Source organism: Acytostelium subglobosum, assembly GCF_000787575.1.
Source record: "Acytostelium subglobosum LB1 DNA, scaffold: scaffold4, whole genome shotgun sequence".
NCBI classification, from domain to species: domain Eukaryota; phylum Evosea; class Eumycetozoa; order Acytosteliales; family Acytosteliaceae; genus Acytostelium; species Acytostelium subglobosum.
The window spans coordinates 408,149-426,966 of NW_012236528.1; the positions used below are offsets into that span (position 1 = coordinate 408,149).

At 45.6% G+C, this 18,818-nt stretch overlaps 8 protein-coding genes across 8 annotated transcripts; 5 read left to right on the forward strand and 3 right to left on the reverse strand.

The window, feature by feature from the left end:
• Window positions 1-63: 63 nt before the first annotated feature.
• On the reverse strand, window positions 64-1,674 carry SAMD00019534_023280 (hypothetical protein; the record flags this gene model as incomplete). The annotated part of the gene is made up of 2 exons (XM_012901626.1): window positions 64-1,355; window positions 1,431-1,674. Coding segments are annotated over 2 exons (1,536 nt in total), but the record flags the coding sequence as incomplete, so codon positions are not given.
• A 738-nt stretch (window positions 1,675-2,412) lies between these two features.
• SAMD00019534_023290 (hypothetical protein) lies at window positions 2,413-3,464 on the forward strand (the record flags this gene model as incomplete). The annotated part of the gene is made up of 3 exons (XM_012901627.1): window positions 2,413-2,579; window positions 2,660-3,244; window positions 3,329-3,464. 3 exons carry the CDS (start codon window positions 2,413-2,415, stop codon window positions 3,462-3,464), a joined length of 888 nt encoding a protein of 295 aa, XP_012757081.1.
• Window positions 3,465-3,791: 327 nt separating this feature from the next.
• On the forward strand, window positions 3,792-6,068 carry SAMD00019534_023300 (hypothetical protein; the record flags this gene model as incomplete). The annotated part of the gene is made up of 1 exon (XM_012901628.1): window positions 3,792-6,068. The coding sequence occupies one exon, from the start codon at window positions 3,792-3,794 to the stop codon at window positions 6,066-6,068; it is 2,277 nt and encodes a 758-aa protein (XP_012757082.1).
• A 311-nt stretch (window positions 6,069-6,379) lies between these two features.
• On the forward strand, window positions 6,380-6,769 carry SAMD00019534_023310 (hypothetical protein; the record flags this gene model as incomplete). The annotated part of the gene is made up of 3 exons (XM_012901629.1): window positions 6,380-6,435; window positions 6,505-6,602; window positions 6,678-6,769. Coding segments are annotated over 3 exons (246 nt in total), but the record flags the coding sequence as incomplete, so codon positions are not given.
• Window positions 6,770-7,949: 1,180 nt separating this feature from the next.
• Window positions 7,950-11,421, reverse strand: SAMD00019534_023320 (hypothetical protein; the record flags this gene model as incomplete). Its single annotated transcript, XM_012901630.1, has 7 exons — window positions 7,950-8,180; window positions 8,272-8,726; window positions 8,794-9,469; window positions 9,545-10,242; window positions 10,310-10,881; window positions 10,947-11,154; window positions 11,220-11,421. The coding sequence occupies 7 exons, from the start codon at window positions 11,419-11,421 to the stop codon at window positions 7,950-7,952; spliced, it is 3,042 nt and encodes a 1,013-aa protein (XP_012757084.1).
• Window positions 11,422-11,914: 493 nt separating this feature from the next.
• On the reverse strand, window positions 11,915-15,786 carry SAMD00019534_023330 (hypothetical protein; the record flags this gene model as incomplete). Its single annotated transcript, XM_012901631.1, has 8 exons — window positions 11,915-12,626; window positions 12,704-12,798; window positions 12,878-13,434; window positions 13,513-14,091; window positions 14,168-14,643; window positions 14,710-14,805; window positions 14,882-15,156; window positions 15,247-15,786. 8 exons carry the CDS (start codon window positions 15,784-15,786, stop codon window positions 11,915-11,917), a joined length of 3,330 nt encoding a protein of 1,109 aa, XP_012757085.1.
• Window positions 15,787-16,773: 987 nt separating this feature from the next.
• Window positions 16,774-17,364, forward strand: SAMD00019534_023340 (hypothetical protein; the record flags this gene model as incomplete). Its single annotated transcript, XM_012901632.1, has 1 exon — window positions 16,774-17,364. The coding sequence occupies one exon, from the start codon at window positions 16,774-16,776 to the stop codon at window positions 17,362-17,364; it is 591 nt and encodes a 196-aa protein (XP_012757086.1).
• A 1,071-nt stretch (window positions 17,365-18,435) lies between these two features.
• On the forward strand, window positions 18,436-18,732 carry SAMD00019534_023350 (hypothetical protein; the record flags this gene model as incomplete). Its single annotated transcript, XM_012901633.1, has 1 exon — window positions 18,436-18,732. One exon carries the CDS (start codon window positions 18,436-18,438, stop codon window positions 18,730-18,732), a length of 297 nt encoding a protein of 98 aa, XP_012757087.1.
• Window positions 18,733-18,818: the final 86 nt, after the last annotated feature.

Consider the following 18,818-nt stretch of genomic DNA (forward strand, 5'->3'; position numbering starts at 1 on the left):
TGATGAATATACAACAATTAACTTTATTCATTCACTCATAGTCATACTTTATTCAATCAATCATTCATCAGGGATATTCTCTTGGCTGGCAGCGACAACATTGTTCGTCAATGTGTTCTTGGGCTGCTGGAGGAATGAACCATCGTTCATTGATTGATTGCTGAAGAATCCTCCGACAAAGTAGTGATCAGATAGGAATATGGAGTAACGATCATCCATTAGACGAATGTTGATCCTCTCCAATGTTGGAATGTCAAGTGCGACGGTGGTCGTGGAGGGCAACGCCTCCAGATCAAACTGATCCTGGCTAAAGTTGTAGTACACTCCATTGTGTAGACGTAGCGATGTTACAGTGTTTGGTATAGGATGCTTGTAGTGTGATGGCACCTCCAGTCGGGTCAGACGCGGCAACAACTTGGGGTCAAGGCGGTGTCTGAACGTAGAGCCCAGTCTCAGCGTGGTGACGGACTTGGGCAGGAGGCCAGGCTCCAATTGTCTATTGTACAGTAGACCCATGTCGATGCTCGTGACGGTCATTGGTATCATGTTGGGCTTCAACTTTTGAGCCAGCACAATGCCAACCTTGAGAGAGGTTACTGATGGTGGGATGACGCCAACTTCAATGCCATGATTGTAGTCATGTGAGAACTCCAGCTTGGTGACACTGGGCGGGACAGTACCTGGCTCCAACGGATCATTGACCTCGTCGATCACCAGATTGGTGGTGCACTTGGGCAATGACAGACTGTTCTTGTGATAGACGTAGCGAAGCTTGGTGATGCTCTCTGGTAAGTCCTTCTGCATTAATTCCTTTTTGAAGCCGCGGTCCACACGCAGAGACTTGAGTTGAGGTGGGAGAACGCCACCAGACAGCGAGCGATTGAAGTAGTATCCAAACTTGAGTGACACGATGGACTTTGGCAGCACGCTAGGCAAGACATCCTGATCAAAGTTGTTGCCAAAGCACAGATGCTTAGTGGAGGAGGGCAGTGTGCCAGCCACAAGTGGTTCGTCGTAACAATTGCCAAAGGAGATGGTTTCCACGCCGTTGGGGATGGCGCCAAACTCTAATGGCTTGTTAAAGTCGTTACCAAAGGCGAGCTTGCGGAGACTGGTCGGAAGCGTGCCTGGGATGATACGTTGATTGAATGAGTTCCCAAAGGCCAGTGTGCGGAGGCCAAATGGAAGCGTATCCTCTAACAATGGATGATTGAATGAGAAGCCGAAACGAAGTGTCGTGATGCTACCTGGTATCCAAAGCTTTGGCAACGGGTAATTGAACGTGTTTGAGAAGTACAAGTAGTTCACATAAGCATATATTGGAGTGTCCATTGGCTGGTTTGATACTTCCTGGTCTGTATCATGGAGTGGAAAGGGGACATAATGTTAGACTTGGTTGATTGATTGGAATGATTCCACCAGAGACATACCAAAGAGTCCGCCATGCTTCTCAAGTGAGCGACATAATGCCATTCGGTAAGAGTTGAACTTGAACAGTGGACTGTTGGCATAGTAGTAGGCAGAGAATAGGAATGTGTCGGATGTATGCAATACAAGGTATCGATCCCTTTGTTCAAACCAAAGTTTACAAGTTAGTGTAAAGCATAACCTATCAAGGTTATCCAAGCTTGACAGTATATGTTGTAATATAGTATGTGGCAATGATTGCATCATTATGTCTTATTGACTGATCGATTGAATGATTGATTGAATGTAATCTTACAAGTCAAGCTGCTTCTTATGTAATGTACTTCATCATCTGATGGTGGTATGTCTTCTCTATCTCATACTCATACTCTCTCTTTGTTCTCTTCACTTCTCTCTCTTGAGACAAGATGCCTAGCTGGCACTACAAAGTGATCCACAATGACTTGTGGAGAAACCAATTCTCGCAAAACCTGTGCTCGCTGGCTAAAGAAAGGTAAGAAATGGAGGACACCAATCCTGTATCTATCTCTTCTTGGAATGAATCACCATTAATACTATCTCTTTATACATGTATGAATGTTGAGTGAATGTATGAAAGAATGAATGAAGGAGTTTGATTGAATGATTGATTAATGGATAGATTGGAATGTTGTAACATGAGGTTGATCTATGAATGATTGATTCATATAAACATGTTATCTATATCTTTATACTAAAATGGCAAGATATGTTGATCAACTGAGTTAATGTCTCTCCGATCGGATGTTACCACGACTGGTGAAACATCGGTTCATGCTCATGACTCAAGCATCGTCACTTCCGGATCACCAACTTCCATTCATTTGTTTTGAAATAGTTTGTTGGTGTTTGTGGTAATCGAAGAGAGATCGAGGAGTGTCAGTGAGAGAGTGATAGAGTGAAGTGACATACATAGATACTAGTTTATACATACATAGATACTTAGATATAATTATAACATACATAATGGGAGCATTGACATTTGGATTCATATTGTTTATATTCAACAAGTTATACTCTTGGTTCTACAACAAACCATTGAACTCATATGTTGGCAAGCGTGTAATTGTCACTGGTGCCAGCAGTGGTATCGGTGCTCAGTTGGCTTTACAATACATTCAGATGAAGTGCAAGTATGTATTAATGTCATTGGACATCATTCATTCATTCCCCGACATCACTCACTCACTCAACCAAACATTCATTCATGAAGGGTCGCAATCGTTGCCAGAAGATTGGAACAGTTGGAGTCTGTCAAGCAGGACATATTGAAGAAGTGCCCAGAGGTACCAGAGGAGAATATATTGATCTTGCGAGCAGACTTGACTGTGGAGAGCGATTGCCGTACGATGGTTGACAGTGTGGTGTCGGCATGGGGCGGCATTGATATCTGTGTTTGGAATGCTGGTGTCGGCTCACTCATCGAGTTTGAGAAGCTGAATGGCAACTTCCAGGTGTTCCGCGACAACATGAACATCAACTTCTTCTCGACCGTGTACTGCACATCCTTTGCCCTGCCATTCCTGCGCCAGTCGCACGGATCGCTGGTCGTCGTCAGCTCGCTCGCCGGCAAGTTTGGTACGCCACTGCGCACCTCTTACTCGGCCTCCAAGCACGCACTGCACGGCTTCCTCAACTCACTGCGCAACGAAGTGTCTGACATCCAAGTCACAGTCGTCTGCCCAGGCTTTGTCCAAACCGAGTTCCACACCAAGCTGGCCACAACTGACGGCAAGCCAATCGAGCGTGAATCACACAGTTTCATGACCGCTGAAGAGTGTGCCGAGAAGATTGTTCAGTAAGTATTAGCTAGTTATGGTTAAATGATGAGGAGGAGATTGCAGACACTGACTATCTCTACAACTACCGCGAATACTAATAGGAGCGAGCGTTTGGGTGAGAGAGAAGTACTACTTGGATTGAAGGCCAAGGTTGGAAACTACTTGATGCCATTCATTCCAGGTGTCATTGACTACATGTCCAGAAAGGCATCCAGAGATTCAATCAAGAAGAAATAATCAATCAAAGAGAAACTTAGGTCTCAATCTACATTCAACTTGTGAACAACAATATATATATATATATACTTTCAATAGTTTGTTGGATTGGTTTGGATCAATCATTTTCATTGTCCCGGGACATACCCTCGCAGACTTATCCTCCCAACCAACCCTTACCCTTACCCTCGCCCTCACTCTTGCCCTCACAGACATACCCTCACACAGTTTCTTTGTTATTTCTTTCGCAAAACACTCGATTGCTCGACTTCAAAAGCAACTTCATGAATCGTTTCTTCACACATTCATTCAATCAATAATTATTGTTTATAGTAATAAGATAATAATATGTCTAATACTAAAGGAGGAGATAACAAGGGTGTGCTCAAGTATGATCACACCGGAAATACATTCCCATTCATCGCTTTGATAACAGCAAAGTTGGTACCAGGATACAAGATCATTGTGCGCAAGGGTCTTGAGAAGCCTGAGCTCACAGTCGTTCAGTCGAGCGACTGCTTCACTGGCAACTACCTCGTCGCCAAGTACATCGCCAGAGCAGCAGCACCCGCCTGCACACTCTATGGCAGCGACGCCGTGTCGGCCTCGCGTGTCGACGAGTGGCTCGAGAAGATCGCCCACTTCAAGGTCGAGGATGTCAACGCATTCGCCCAGCAGGTGCAGGACCACTTCATCTTCCGCACCTTCCTGGTTGGCTTCTCAATCACCCTGGCCGACATCGCATTGTACGCTCGCGTTCAGTTGACCGCTGAGCTCAAGGCCAAGGTGCCCTCGCTCTACCACTTCAACAGATGGTTCACCTACCTCAACACCCTTCCAGCCTTCAAGGAGACCCTGCAGCTGTTTGCTCCAGAGACTAACAACAACAACAACAATGCTGCTGCTGGTGCTGCCGCTGCTGCCGCTGAGGACGACAAAAAGAAGAGTGTCATGGGATGGAGAGGCAACATGGAGAAGCTCGCTCTGCCCGGCCTCGAGATGGGCAAGGTCGTCACCCGTTTCCCACCCGAGCCTTCTGGATACATGCACATTGGCCATTGCAAGGCCGCCGTGCTCAACAACTACTACGCTACCGAGTACCAGGGCGAGCTGGTGATCCGTTTCGACGACACCAACCCCGCCAAGGAGAAGGAGGAGTACGTCGAGAACATCCTCAAGGATCTCAAGACCCTGGACCTCAAGTACCGTCGCCAGACCAACACCTCCAACTACTTTGACCTGTGCGAGCAGATGGCTGAGAAGATGATCCGCGAGAACAACGCCTACGTCGACAACACCTCCAAGGAGGAGATCAGCGATCAGCGTGACAAGATGATCGAGTCGGTCTGCAGAAACAACTCGATCGAGAAGAACCTCGAGTGGTTCGAGGAGATGAAGAAGGGCACCACCTTTGGCCAGACATGCGTTCTGCGTGCCAAGATCGACATGGCCCACGTCGACAAGGCCTTCCGTGACCCAGCCTTCTACCGTGTCAACATGACCCCACATCACGTCACTGGCGACAAGTACAAGGCCTACCCACTGTACGACTTTGCCTGTCCCATCGTGGACAGTATCGAGGGCATCACCCACGCTCTCCGCTCCAACGAGTACATCAACAAGGTCAACCTCTACAACTACGTGTGCGACATCCTCGGACTGCGTCGCCCATTCGTCTCACAGTACAGTCGTCTCAACTTCACCTACGTGCTGCTGTCCAAGCGTAAGCTGCAGTACTTTGTCGATGAGGGAATTGTCACTGGCTGGCACGACCCACGTATGCCCACACTCCAGGGTATCATGCGTCGCGGTCTCACCGTCGAGGCACTCAAGGAGTTCGTCCTGTCTCAGGGCGCCAGCGCCGTCAACACCATGATGGACATTGGCAAGCTCTGGGCTATCAACAAGCTGTTCATCGAGCCAAACGTGCCCAGATACACCTGTCTCCCAGAGAAGTGCGTGCTGGTGCGCCTCTCCAACGGCCCTGCCGCTCCCGAGCAGTTGACCAAGCCCAAGTTCGACAAGAAGCTCGAGCTCGGCAACAAGACCGTCACCATCTCCAACTCTGTGTTGCTCGAGTACGACGATGCCGCCGATCTCAAGGAGGGTGAGGAGGTCACACTCATGTCATGGGGCATGAACATCATCGTTCGCAAGGTCAACAAGGCCGCAGACGGCTCAATCGAGTCGATCGACGCCGACTGCAACCCAACTGGCAGCTTCAAGGACACCAAGAAGAAGCTTACCTGGTTGTCTGCCACCGTCAAGCGTGTGCCCGTTCTGTTGCAGGACTTTGACTTCTTGATCACCAAGCCCAAGCTTGAGGAGACCGATGAGCTCAAGGACTTTATCAACCCCAACACCAAGTTTGAGTTGAATGCCTTCTCCGACGAGAACATCCTCTCACTCAAGGTTGGCGACAAGGTGCAGTTTGAGCGTCGTGGACTCTACATCTGTGACAAGGCCGGTGATGCCAACAATGCCTTTGTCATGATCTACATTCCAGACGGTTCCCAGAAGTTCAAGGCTGGTGAGGCTCTCACCCCATTCGCTCCACGTGCTCCAAAGAAGGAGGAGCCAAAGGCCAAGCCTGCTGCCAAGCCAGCCAAGGCTGCTGCCAAGTAATCAATATATTGATTACTGTGTGATCCATAGACACTCGCGTCCAATAAAGTTTAGTTTACACTATCCATGTGACCTTTGGGGTTCGTGTCGAAAGTCAACCCTTTTTCTCGACTTGTTCATCAGAGATAAGACTACTCTCCCACCCCTTTCCCTTCATTTGATCAATCAATCAATATCACTTCCTTTAACTATAACTTGTATAACAATATAAAACATATAACAATGAGCACAGCAGCAGCAGCGTAGGCATCGTCATTCATTACGACTCGACCCGACTCATCAATCTAACAAGTACTACATAACATTCTAGATCAAAGGTCACATTTAAGATTACTCTGACTTCAGACCCAAAGCTGCCTTTTAAGGTGTAGGTATCTGATTCACTGCTGGCCATCAATCATGCCTGGCACAATGGTCCACTAACAAATGATCACAGTGTCAGCGTACCAGAGAGCACACCATTCATGGCAGTACTTAGATTCACATGCGAGCAGTTCAATGTACCCTGGCAGACATCGGCTATCATCACAAATGGTAACAATAGTCACTCTATCACTGTTCGTTGGTTGTTGACATGATACTGATACTGACACAAATGAATACATATAGATGGTATCGGTATCAACCCATCACAGACTGCAGGCAATGTCTTCTTGAAACATGGTTCTGAGCTGAGATGTATCCCAAGAGACAGAGTCGGAAGCTGTTAAATGTGTTTATAATAGGAACGACAATAACATCTTATAGCAAGGTATTCAGGGATAAGGCAAGCAATCATTCATTCATATATTGCGACACGACATGTCTGACTCAATTCCACTTGTTCAAGTCGAGTCTACAACAACAACTACAACAAATATATACACATGTGTCGCTGGCCAGTCATATAGATAGTTGTCATTGTTGTTATGGATCAGGTGATAGGTATTTATTTACATTGCTCCCTATATATAAATTTATAATTATATAACTTAGTGTGATGTTGGAGGTAATATTCATTACCGCTTAGATATGGACAATAAGTGGATCAATGATAAGAATGCCGAGGACATTCACATATCCACAAATGTCGAGCAAGGCAGTCGAGTTGGAAGACTGTGTCACACTGGTAGTGGCCTTGGATTGGATCTGTCCATTGTTGGAAATCTGAGTGTTGTTGGTCATTCCAGAGAGAGAAGCGAGAGATTCTTTATATTGTTGGGTGGCAATATTAGTATGGATAACTTATATTATTTATGATGATCAAGTACTTACTGTACAACATGATTGATTAATTGATTGAAGGTATTAGAGATATTGATTGGATTGATTTGATGATTATAATGATTGATTTCCAAGACCTTTAAATAGTTGACTTGTCTGATCATTGATCCAGGTGATCAGGATTACGACGAGTCAAGTCAGTCAGTTCACTTAACATTTAATATCTTCAAAGTATTAGTACTACCTTTAAATCTTAGGGGAACTCCTCCTCTAGTCTACCCATTATTATAATCCATAGTGATGTCGATTGATGCATCACACACTCTCACACTTTGATCATCAACGGTTGTCGTAGTGACATCTTGATCATCAACCCCCAGTCCACACTGATATCCAGCAGCAGTTGATCATTCCAGTGTGTTATTCGAATCCAGTAATAAATAACTTGTCGTATTGCGGGATACTTATACTAATCAGTTATGTTATCGGGATATGTGTTGGATGGACGCCAGAGGTGGTCAGGATGCAAATGGAGGGCAAAGGGTAGACCAAACATGGTCTAAACCATCAATCAGTCACTTCACTAGTTGTATATATAATTATATATTAAATTACAAGAGAAGCAAGCAGCTGACACTTGACTATTGATCAATGGGGGATTCGCCGAGCGAGATGTCATTAGCCAACTATATAGGAGTGACCATGGTTGTGCTCATCAGCAGCGTGCTTTGACTTGACATTGGAGATTCTGATGCACTTTGGACACTTATCCTTAACATAGCACTTTCGATGTGCCAACGATTGACATTTGCTGCACTGAATCACATTCTGGATATCCAGCTTCATCCAAGAGAACAACAGCTGATCAGTGTTGCAGAACTCACAGATGAATCCTTTTCCTTTACAAGTCTTCAAGAGTTTGAATGAGTGTTGTTGGTTGAACGAGTTAGTGATTGATTGAGTGAGCGAGCGAGTGATTGATTGATCGATGATGACTTACTGAACAAGTCTTTGTTACATGGTGAGTGTACTTCTCGAGAACGTCAAAGATCTGTGGCTCAAGGGTACCATTGTTGCAGCGCTCAAGGTCGGCCAGCGAGTAGAGATGGACATTCTCATTGATGATATATAGCTTAAGTGTGGACAGACTTTCCAGTGCCGACTTGTTACGACAGGTCTCGATGTACTCACTGATGAAATGCAGCTTCTTGCGCAGCTCCAGCACCTTGTTCAGCGTGTTGGACACGGTGTACACATTGGGATTGAAGCGGAAGATGTCAAACTGCTTGTTGAAGTTCTGTGCCAGGTATTGCTTGGATGAGTCGGACACTGGGTACATCTTGTAGTCCCAATGGAACAGGATGCGATTGGGCAGAGGCACCTTGCTGTTATGATGGCAATTGGTGCAGAACCATTCGCCAGTGTAGTAGCAGAACCTAGTCTTGAAGAATCCAACTGGAGAGGAGTAGGAGGGTAAGGTTAGTGAGGACGATTGATTGAGTGAGTGAGTAAGTGGACATACGCTTCTCAAGGTTTGATCCACAGCTTGGACAGTTCTGGGTGTGATAGTCTGATGTGAGCCTGGGTTTCTTGAACTCTCGGTTGATAAAGATCATGTCGTCCTCACCAACATAGATGTTCCTCTTGCCTCTGGGCTTCTTGGTATCTTCCTCGCGATAGTAATCGCTGATCAAATGGAAGTTGGTGTAAGAGTCCACCGATGTGGCCATTCGCTCGATGCTGTTGTTGTTCTTCTCCTTGTCCTCTTCGATCATCTTGAGCACCTCGGCCAGATGCTCATTGGGCACGAATGACTTGGAGATCTGTGAATCCCTGCTGTGCTCCCTGTTGTTGTTGGGACTTCTTCCCCTGCCTCCATTGGCCATTGGCATTGGGATAGAATGTCCGACCGATGGCGTGAATGACTCCAGAGTGTAGTTCTCGTCTTGCTTGCTTTGCTCCTCGTTCTCGACGAGGTCGGAGAGGTAGTGCTCAATCTCGGATGATGAGAGCAGTTGAGATCTTGGAATGGCTTTGGTAATAGTCACTCGCTGAGGCTCGATGGTGGGCACTGTGACTACAACAGGTGTCTGGCGCTCAATTGTTGGTGGTGCAGGTCGTTGTATATTCTCTCTTCGCATTAGGTCGGCCAATGTTTGATTGAATGAGTCCAAGGATATGCTCTCCACTGCTGCTGTCTTTTCGTCGTTGTTGGTCATGTGAGTATGGTCCAACAAATGTGAATGATCAGAGTGATCGACTCCAACATTTACCGTGGCAGTTGGTTGTCTCTGCTCATCATCGCTATTGCTATGTGTGCCTGCCATGACAGTGGCCAACTCTGATTGCTCATGCTGCTCATTCTTATCAACAACTGTGTGGCTAACATGCGGCAGTGTATCGAGGGCTGCGGCTGCGGAGGTGACGGGTGGCGTGGAGACAGTGGACGATGGCGCTGCCGGTGATGGATTCAGAGATAGCTCATCTGTGCTGCTGTCCACGGTCAAGGGTGGCGATGCTATGGATGGCGTTGCTGATTGACTTGACGAGGGTGTGACAGCAGTGTCGCCCGAGTTCTTGATCTTCCTGACCTTCTTCTTGATGATCTTGGTGTGCTTCTTGATCACAGTGACTGTGTTGCTGATGCCTGCCTCCTGCCAGTTAAGCTGGAAGCTGACCTTGGGCAACAGGTCGTCCAGGTGCTGTTGGAACAGTTGTCGGTACTTCTTGTTGAGCAACAGCGCACTGGAGGCAGAGTACACCGTCGGCATGGTGCGCTCATTGTCAAACACGCTGTGGATGGCCTTGACCAGAGTGTTGTCGTTCAATTGCTTGTAGACCAGGGCCTTTAGTTTCATATCTACATTGCTGGTCGTCGTGCCGTACACCCTGTTAACATGATCAATGTCGTCCAATCTACTCAAATCATTTGCGCACAATCTCTCAAGGTGCTCCCATCGGTCGGAAGAGTCTGATAGATGACATGCCATTGAGTTAGTTCATTGAATCTGCACGCACGAGGCCAAGTCCAAGCTTACCATTCATTCCATTGAGTATGATGTGCTCGATCGAGGTGTAGAGATTGAGCACACTGCGATCCCTGGATGTGAGGGCCGAAGCCTTGCCTGCATAGTCGAGAAGGACGGCTTTGGATGCCCTTGCCAGCGATTCGATCATCGAGTCCCAACTGTTTGAGTTCTTCTCCAACGTCTCAATCATCTCATCCTCCTTTGTAATCTCTTCCAATATCTCGTTAAGATCGTTCAAGTCAATGTCGTCCTCGGCTGGAGCAGGTGGTGCAACGTTGTGATCATTCTCTGTTAAGGTCGGTGTTGTAGTTGTAGTCGTGGTAGTTGAGGTTGTGGTTGTTGTCGCATTCTGTTGCTGTTGCTGCTGCTCTTGTTGTTGCTGTTGTTTCTGTAACACTTGAAGAAGCGCCTTTGAGTTGTCAAAGAGTGACATGGCTACATCCTCCCAGTATTGTGGTCGATCCAGGTCCTTGTCCTTTACAACTAGATTGAAGTTAATATGTGACAATGAGTCCAACAAACTAAGGAAGGTCGATGCGAACTCTGGATTCCTAAATAATGCACTATCCTTGTAATATGACCTATATCATCGGTGTTTGATTGATTAGTACTTTGGTCACCATCATTCAATCATTCAAATACATACTTTATGATATCTTGACTGTAGTATAGAGCTGATAGGTAGCCCGACAGGGCACCATCGTTTAGTGCCAATCGAATGAATACACGACCACGTCCACAAGCTGACTTTGAGCAGTCCTTCGACAGCTCGACCACATCCTTCGTGTTGGGTAGACACTTATATATATTCTGTAAGAAGTCCCACATATATGTCTGTCCAATGAAGTTGACGTCTGTTATACATTGATAGTTAGTACGCGAACTACCTACGTACTCTCGGGCGCGAACTGAGACATACCCTTCAATCCATCAGATAGAATCCTCTCCACGTAGAAGCACACTTTGAGTAGGAATGGGTTCTTGTCCTCGCCCAACAATGAACCATCGTCATTCTGTAGCTGTTGTTGCTGCTCATGTTGCAAGATGAGGTGTTGGATGAATGTGTTCAGGTCAGCCAACAGCTGCAGTCCTCCACGGTTTGCTTCGGACAGCATCGACATCTTGTCCAAGTTCTTCTACAGTGTCTATGATATATGACTAAGCGTGTATATATATATGAAGTAAGTAGAGTTATCTATTATTTGTTTGAATGAATGATGAATAAGAGAGTGAATGAAAGAGAGTGAGAATTCAAAGTTTGATGTTTTGTTGAAGGACTTGGGAGAAAGGGTGTTTTTTCAAACAAGCGATTCGAGACTTTTCTTCGACACTTTCATTCAGATCAACAAATTGAACATTAGATATTTTCTAATCAATTTCGAAACTATGATAATAATATTGGGCTAATTATCCAGAGTGTCTAGATAATTATATTATTGTTAAGCCTGGTGGGATAATGCCAGCAAAGAACCAATAAATGATTGATCAACTTGGGTCCAAACAGGCCCAAACACACTCGTTTTGTAAGTTTGTGATGGTGATCTTATTTATTGATCATCAATCAATCCGTTCGTTAACATTATAACACACATCCTACTCTCTCCCTCTCCATCCTTACCAGTCCAGATTGAACTTCTCAAGGTTGTTGCGTGCCTCATTGAGGTCCTTTTGGACTTTGGTCCTCATGTAAAAGATTGGACAGTCACGATTGGAACACAGTACTGGCTGATGGAGGTTGCCACAGCATCTCTGGCATTGGGTCCAGGCGTTGGAGAACCTTGTCTCAAGGTTGGTGACATTCTCCAAACAGTTCTGGTACAGCTCGGCCTCCTTGTGGCGACAGTTCTTGCAGACGGTCTTCTCCTCTGCAAGCAGCTCGTTCGGACAGTTCATGCAGACGCGCTTCTTCTCAAAGTTGGAGAAGTACTTGCCCGCGGACATGGGCTGCGTGGCAATCACTCGGGTGTGGTCGCCCGTGAAGATGGATGCGGCGTTGACCAGCGGCTCAAAGATACGCATTAGCGGGGCCTTGAGTTGCTTCTCGCAGTAGTACTTGGTGTCCAGCTGGATGTTGTTCTCGAGTACGTATAGAGGGTCCTCTGCACGCTCGTAGATTGGCGCACCCTTTGTGCCCTGTGTGATGACGTATGGAACACGATCGCCAAGGTTTGGTGCAGTGGCAGGGTCTCTTGCGCGCATCCTCTGTGCCAACTCATTGTGACTGACTCTACCCTTGTACTCTGTCTTTGACAACGCCTTTGTAATGACCAGCATCGATATATCCAATCTATTCTGTAGCAAGTCACTGATCACACTCTTTGTATACCTATGTTTGATTGATTGATTGGAGTTAGTGAGTGAGTGAGCCATGGATGGCTTGGTCGTGGTCGTGCTTGTACATACTCCTCAGCCTTCTTGATGTCCTTGTCAATCAGGATCATGCTCAATATACTTGATACGACATTCCTCACCAGTGGACATGTATCTCTTCTCACGTTCTGTTTGATTGCGCGACATTTGTGTTAGTTGCCTGTGCTTGGCTTCCTGCCTGCGTGCGTGTAATATACCATAACATACCTCTAGACCCTTGACATCCATCTTGTCAAACTTGTCTGGTCTGGTCCAGAACAGTCCGGCATACTTCTTCTTCTTCATCAATAGGTATGGGTAGTAGACCTTCTCAAAGTCCAGGTTGATGGGACGGATGAACACCTTGGTCACCTCACGTGCCGCCAGTCTGCCCATCTCCATAGCCTCGGCCACTGTGGCCACGCCAAACTTGACCATCACTGAATCAGTGTCACCATAAATGATCTTGGCATCATGTGAGAATCCATTGGCAATAGTGTACTTCTCCTCGACAAACTTCTTCGTGGTGTCAAGCATCTCTCTTCCGAAAGCTGTTACACTTCTGGAGATTTCAATGCAGGGCAGCTTGCCGACACGCGCACCAGTGAAACCGTACACAGAGTTGGCAGAGATCTTGAGTGCCAGTTGTCTTCCATCGAGCACAGCCTTCTTGAATGGGTCAGTCTCGACCTTTAACTCCTCCTTTGCCTTCTTTCTCGCCGACAACAGATCCTCAAGAATGCGTGGCAATAGTCCTCTCTTCTTGGATGGCAACATGAATGCATCTGTTTGATTGATTGATTGGAGGGAATGGAGTTAGCATGATTGATTGATCGTCTGATTGATTGATTGAATGAACATACCTCCTGATGGAGTGATGGTAAAGTCGCTCTTGGGTAGTTGCTTGACATCGTCTTGGGTGAGAAGGGTGGAGTAGCAGAGGTTGTGGGCAATCATAATGGACGGGTACAAACTGGTAAAGTCCAGTGTGGAGATGGGCGTGTCGTAGAAGCCTTCGATGGGGTCAATGACGATGGCTCCCTTGTACTTCTCGCCCTTGGACGACACACGGTACGTCGGCAGGATGAGGTCCTCAATCATTGCCTTGCGGTACAGTTGACTGAGCACCTTGACACCCTCACCACGACCGAGAAGGTAACTGAGTGGCACACCAGTGACACGCGACATCTCTGTGTAGTTGATCAGCAGCATCAGCTTATCTAGCAGCTTCAGTGGCAGCATGGCGTCCTTCAGACAGTAGACGGCCAGTCTTCTTCTGTCGTCATCCGTTCCATTCTGCAAGTCTGAGATGATGGAGAAGTGCACATCCTCCTTCTGCTCCTTCAAAAAGTGCGCCGACACATTGTTCAGCGAGTAAGAACTCAGCTTGTGGTCTCTCTGAATAGCCTGCATAACATCAAACTGTGTCCTTCCAGGCATGGCTGGGGATGGGATGGAAGGAGGGGAGGATAGAGTCAGTGAGTGGCCAGGGGCACACACGCCATGTACAATACATACATATCTCCTTGCTCTCCCTTGTGCCAAGGTTGCTGGATGAGAAGGTGGAGTTCTTGATCTTGGACGCGGTGGTCTTGATGCGGCCAAGGTAGGGGAAGTCGCTGATCTTGAGGGTGCGCGCACGCTCGATGAGATAGGGGAAATCAAAGTTCATGATGTTGTAACCGATGATGATGTCTGGGTCGATCTTGGTGACGAACTTCTTCCACTCCTTGAGCATCTTCTCCTCAGTGTCATGTGGGAGTACGTGTGCGCCAACGATGCTTGAGCAACCCTTTAGCGTGAACACGTTGCGGATGAATGGCTCCTTCTCTCCTTGAATCTTGACAACGTTGGCAATCTGAATGACCGGGTCCTTCTTTGGCTCGGGGAAGAATCCCTTACGTCCAGCGCACTCAATATCATACGACAGCACTCTGAATGGTGCAATGTCTGCGTACTCATCCTGAATCTGATGTGCAATCAATGTGTCCAGGCTACAATGTAAGTGAGTGAGGTTGTTAGCATAATTTGAGGGATGTCACATTGATCATCACACTTACGAGGTATCAATCTCAATCTGACAAGTTGACACTGGCTTCTCCGACATGTGATAGGATCCAGCGGGGAGCTCAATCCAACTACATCCTGGCATTTGCCTAGTGATTGATTGGGTCGCGTTAGTACATGCTCGACAGACATATATTGATCGATCAAACACAAACTCAAACATACTTGTCAATGAGGAAACGAAGAGCGAATGGGATGTTGGACTCATAGGTCTGGTACGCTCTGATGTTGACGTTGGGCAGACAGAACTGGTACTTGATTCCATTCTCCAGGATCTCACGACATCTCGTGACGTACTTTGGCATGGCTAGCGTGATCTTGATGAACTCTGTTGGAGGATTAGGGTTATAGCCCATGATAGACTTCTTCAATACCAACTCAATGCCCAACACAATGTTGGGAGAGTCATTACTCTGTGATGCCACTTGCACCATCTTCTTCTACATTGTTTGAAAAGTATAGTTTGAATGAATGAGTGAGTGATTGATCGATTGATTGACTTGAAGTGAATGATTGAATGATGAACATACATTCAGATCATGAAGCAATTGACCGCAGTCAGCATGTGTAAAGCCAGGTGGACAACCGATGAAGAAGTAGGGGAGGAAGCCATGCACCTTGCAGAGTACACTGTTGCCTTCACGAGTGGAGCCAAAGAGACGGATGACGGGGATAGGTCCAGTCTTGGGACCGGGCATGTTGGGCAGTGGCTCCTTCACTTCAGCATAGTCTACTTCAAGTTGCTGGAAGATGAATGGTTGCTTGTGCGGGATGATCGTTGGCACGGGTCTACGTGACCACATCATAAGCTGACGTGTGCCGAGTGTGTCGTCGTCATCATTATTAGCAGCACCGTCGGCGTCCTCATCCATCATATCATCGTCGCCAGCATCGATATCATCATCGACATCATCAAACTGCTCGTCATCATCGTCGTCATCCTCCTCCTCTTCCTCAAAGTCATCTTCGTCATCGTCACCTCCTCCTCCGCCACCTCTTGCAGGCTGTGCTTGTGGAGCAGGTTTCTGCTTCTTTGTTGCTTGACCCTGTTGAGCTGTGAATCTCTTCATTGGTAATTATATGTATATGATATATGTATGTATGAATATGTTTATTTACAAGATTGAATGAATGCCATTGATTGAATCCTAATGTTATGAAATTGGCGCGAACACCTCCACAACACCAAGTTTTAAAATTCTTGGAACTTCATGAATTAAACCAACAATGAAGGAACAACTCATGACGAAGATAATTCTATTCATACATGTATCACATAATATATAATACACATAATATATTAGTGAAGTCCGACTCCATTTTGATCATACCCATTATGTAATCAATCTGAATCATTCCTTCCACTCCAACATCTCAATAATGTGTGGGTTGGCAAACAAGAACTTAATCTTCCAAGTTTGAAATAATAATTATAAATTAAACCCTAACAACATAATCCATCACAATTATTATTATCATTAACATCATCATTCAACCAAGGATAATAATAATTATAATAATAATAATATTATATTATATTAAATTAACAATGTCTTTGACAGTTGAGGTAAAAATGATAAATAGGAAATGCTCTATCCCTTTTAATAGTGATATGAAGGTATCTACTCTTATATTGGAGATAATAAAGAGAGCACAACTACCTAAAGATAAAGAATATGCTTTGGAACTTAATAAATCTTCATTGTATGGTGAAGATACTCTTGGTAGCCTTAACTTTGTAGGTACCGAGACGTTGGTACTTATAACAGACAATCAATATACTCCAATCAATCCTCCAACTCAAACTCAACCTCCAACTCAACTTCCATCTCAACCTGAAGTAACTCCTGTTGCAACTCCAACCCATCTTTGCCCCAGACCTCTCCTGGCCCAGGCAGATCCACCAGTCCCTGTAGTTCCAACAGTCCCAGCAGTTCCAGCCTCTGCCCCTCCAAAGTCTCCAACTCCTTCACCTGATGATTATGAAGCTGACGATGTTGTTGACCCCTAAGCAGAAAGTGATCAAACATATTGACATCATCGTACTTAGTACCTAAATGAGATCAGCAGCTCTCCGAGGTTCAAATTTTGCCAATGACAAGTCCTTGTCCCGTATCGAGCTGGCTCAGATATTGTTCCAAACTATGACCGACAAATATGTCCAGAAGGGCCTCAAAGTCTGTGTTGGCTTGGTTTGCTTTGGAGAGAAGATCACGGTCAATTTCATGCCTTCCAACAAGGAGTCGGACATTAGCCAATGGCGTGTGTTGTTGAAGGGTCCAGCCGGCACACCCTACGAGGAGGGATACTTCCTCGTCAGTGTCGAGATTCCTACCGCATATCCAACCACTGGACCTACTTTAACATTCGTCACTCAGATCTACCATTGCAACATAAGTAACGATGGTTCCAACTGTGCACCTCAATTGATGTCCGAAAGATGGAATCAAACAATGACGGTACACAAGTTGGTGTTGGCATTGTTGTCATTGTTGACCTGTCCTCTTCCAGACTCCGCTTTGGATACTACAAAGGCCGCCCAGTTCGGTGACAACATTGATATTTATAACCAAAAGGCCAGAGAATGGACTGCCCAACATGCCGCTGGAACTTTGGAGCAGAAGAAGCAACAATATCAATTGGAATGATCATGCTTCATGAGTTCCTGCACTTGTATATTAATTCAATCAATCAATCAATCAATCAATCAATCAATCAATCAATCAATCAATCAATAATAAAATTAATAAATTAGAGTTTATTCAACAGTCGATCACACATATTAATGATGTTGAGATGTCCTTTGTCAATTGAGTGATGACGGATTGTGTTGATCAACGTGGCCATGTTAATTGGAGGATTAGCCCGATTGAATGGTGCATCGACACCTTCAAATAGATAACTGATCATCTGATGCTGATTACTTTGGGATGCTTTAATCATGCTGTCCAATGATGGAAGATGTCTCTGGAGCTGAGTGGGTGTGGTACAACGCTGATGGACTGCTCGCATCAATTCCAAGCACGATTAACCAACCCTGACATATTGTATGATTGTGGATCATCATCCACACTGAGGTATTCTTTGTCCAAGATGTGAAGAGGCCGGTATACTGAGCGAGTTTTGATGGTGTGTTGCAATCCTTCAAGTTGATGATGTCTTTGGGCAGAGGTTTGTGTTTCCCGCCAGACACAGTCATTGCCAACTGAATCATATAATTGTCCCCGAATCTCAATGGCCCTTGTGATACCTTGGCTATCCACTCGCCTTCGTCCTGCTCGAGGATCTGGAATGCTAGTTATACTTGAATGATCCTGCTTGTCTAGAAAATAGTTCTCCTTGGTTAGTTTGAGATTAACATTTGACAGTAGAGGTTGTTGAGTCTGGTTGCTTGCATGTTATAACTTTACTTTGTGGCGTTCTCTGAACCCCGGATAAGATTGACATAAATTTATTTAAATAAATATTTGGGGTTGTCATTGATACTGTGGTAACCAAAAGAGTCTACAACCAAATATGGTAAACATAATTCATTGACTTGTCCAATCAAATTCCACGAGACATGGGTTACATCATCATTCCAATACTATTCTCGCCATTGGTTTATTCTATTCTTGACTGAAGAAGGTATCGAGGATGCTTCCCAACAATAGAGGAGGAGGAGGTAGAAGAAATGCTATGGCTGTAGGCTCTTTGTAAGTTATACTTTTAACAAAACAATGGTCAATAACTTACAAGATAAATTAAGAGCTCAAACACAGCTGGTGAATATACAGCTTCAACAAGCCCTGGACAATGCAACACATCATATTGCGAATCTCCAAACAGAACACATTCAACAACAGGAACAGAACCTCGAGCAACAGCAACAGCAACAGCAACAGATCCTCGAGCAACAGCAACAGATCCTCGAGCAACAGCAACAGATCCTCGAGCAACAGCAACAGATCAGAGAGTTACAAGAGCAGATGGATGAGTTACGAAGACGACTTCCTCCTGATGATGAGAACCATTGAACGGTAGCCGAACTAGCTTCCACTGCAGTATACATCGCTCAGTTCATACTTAATGTACATTAGGTGTATGCTTGAGAGAGACTCAC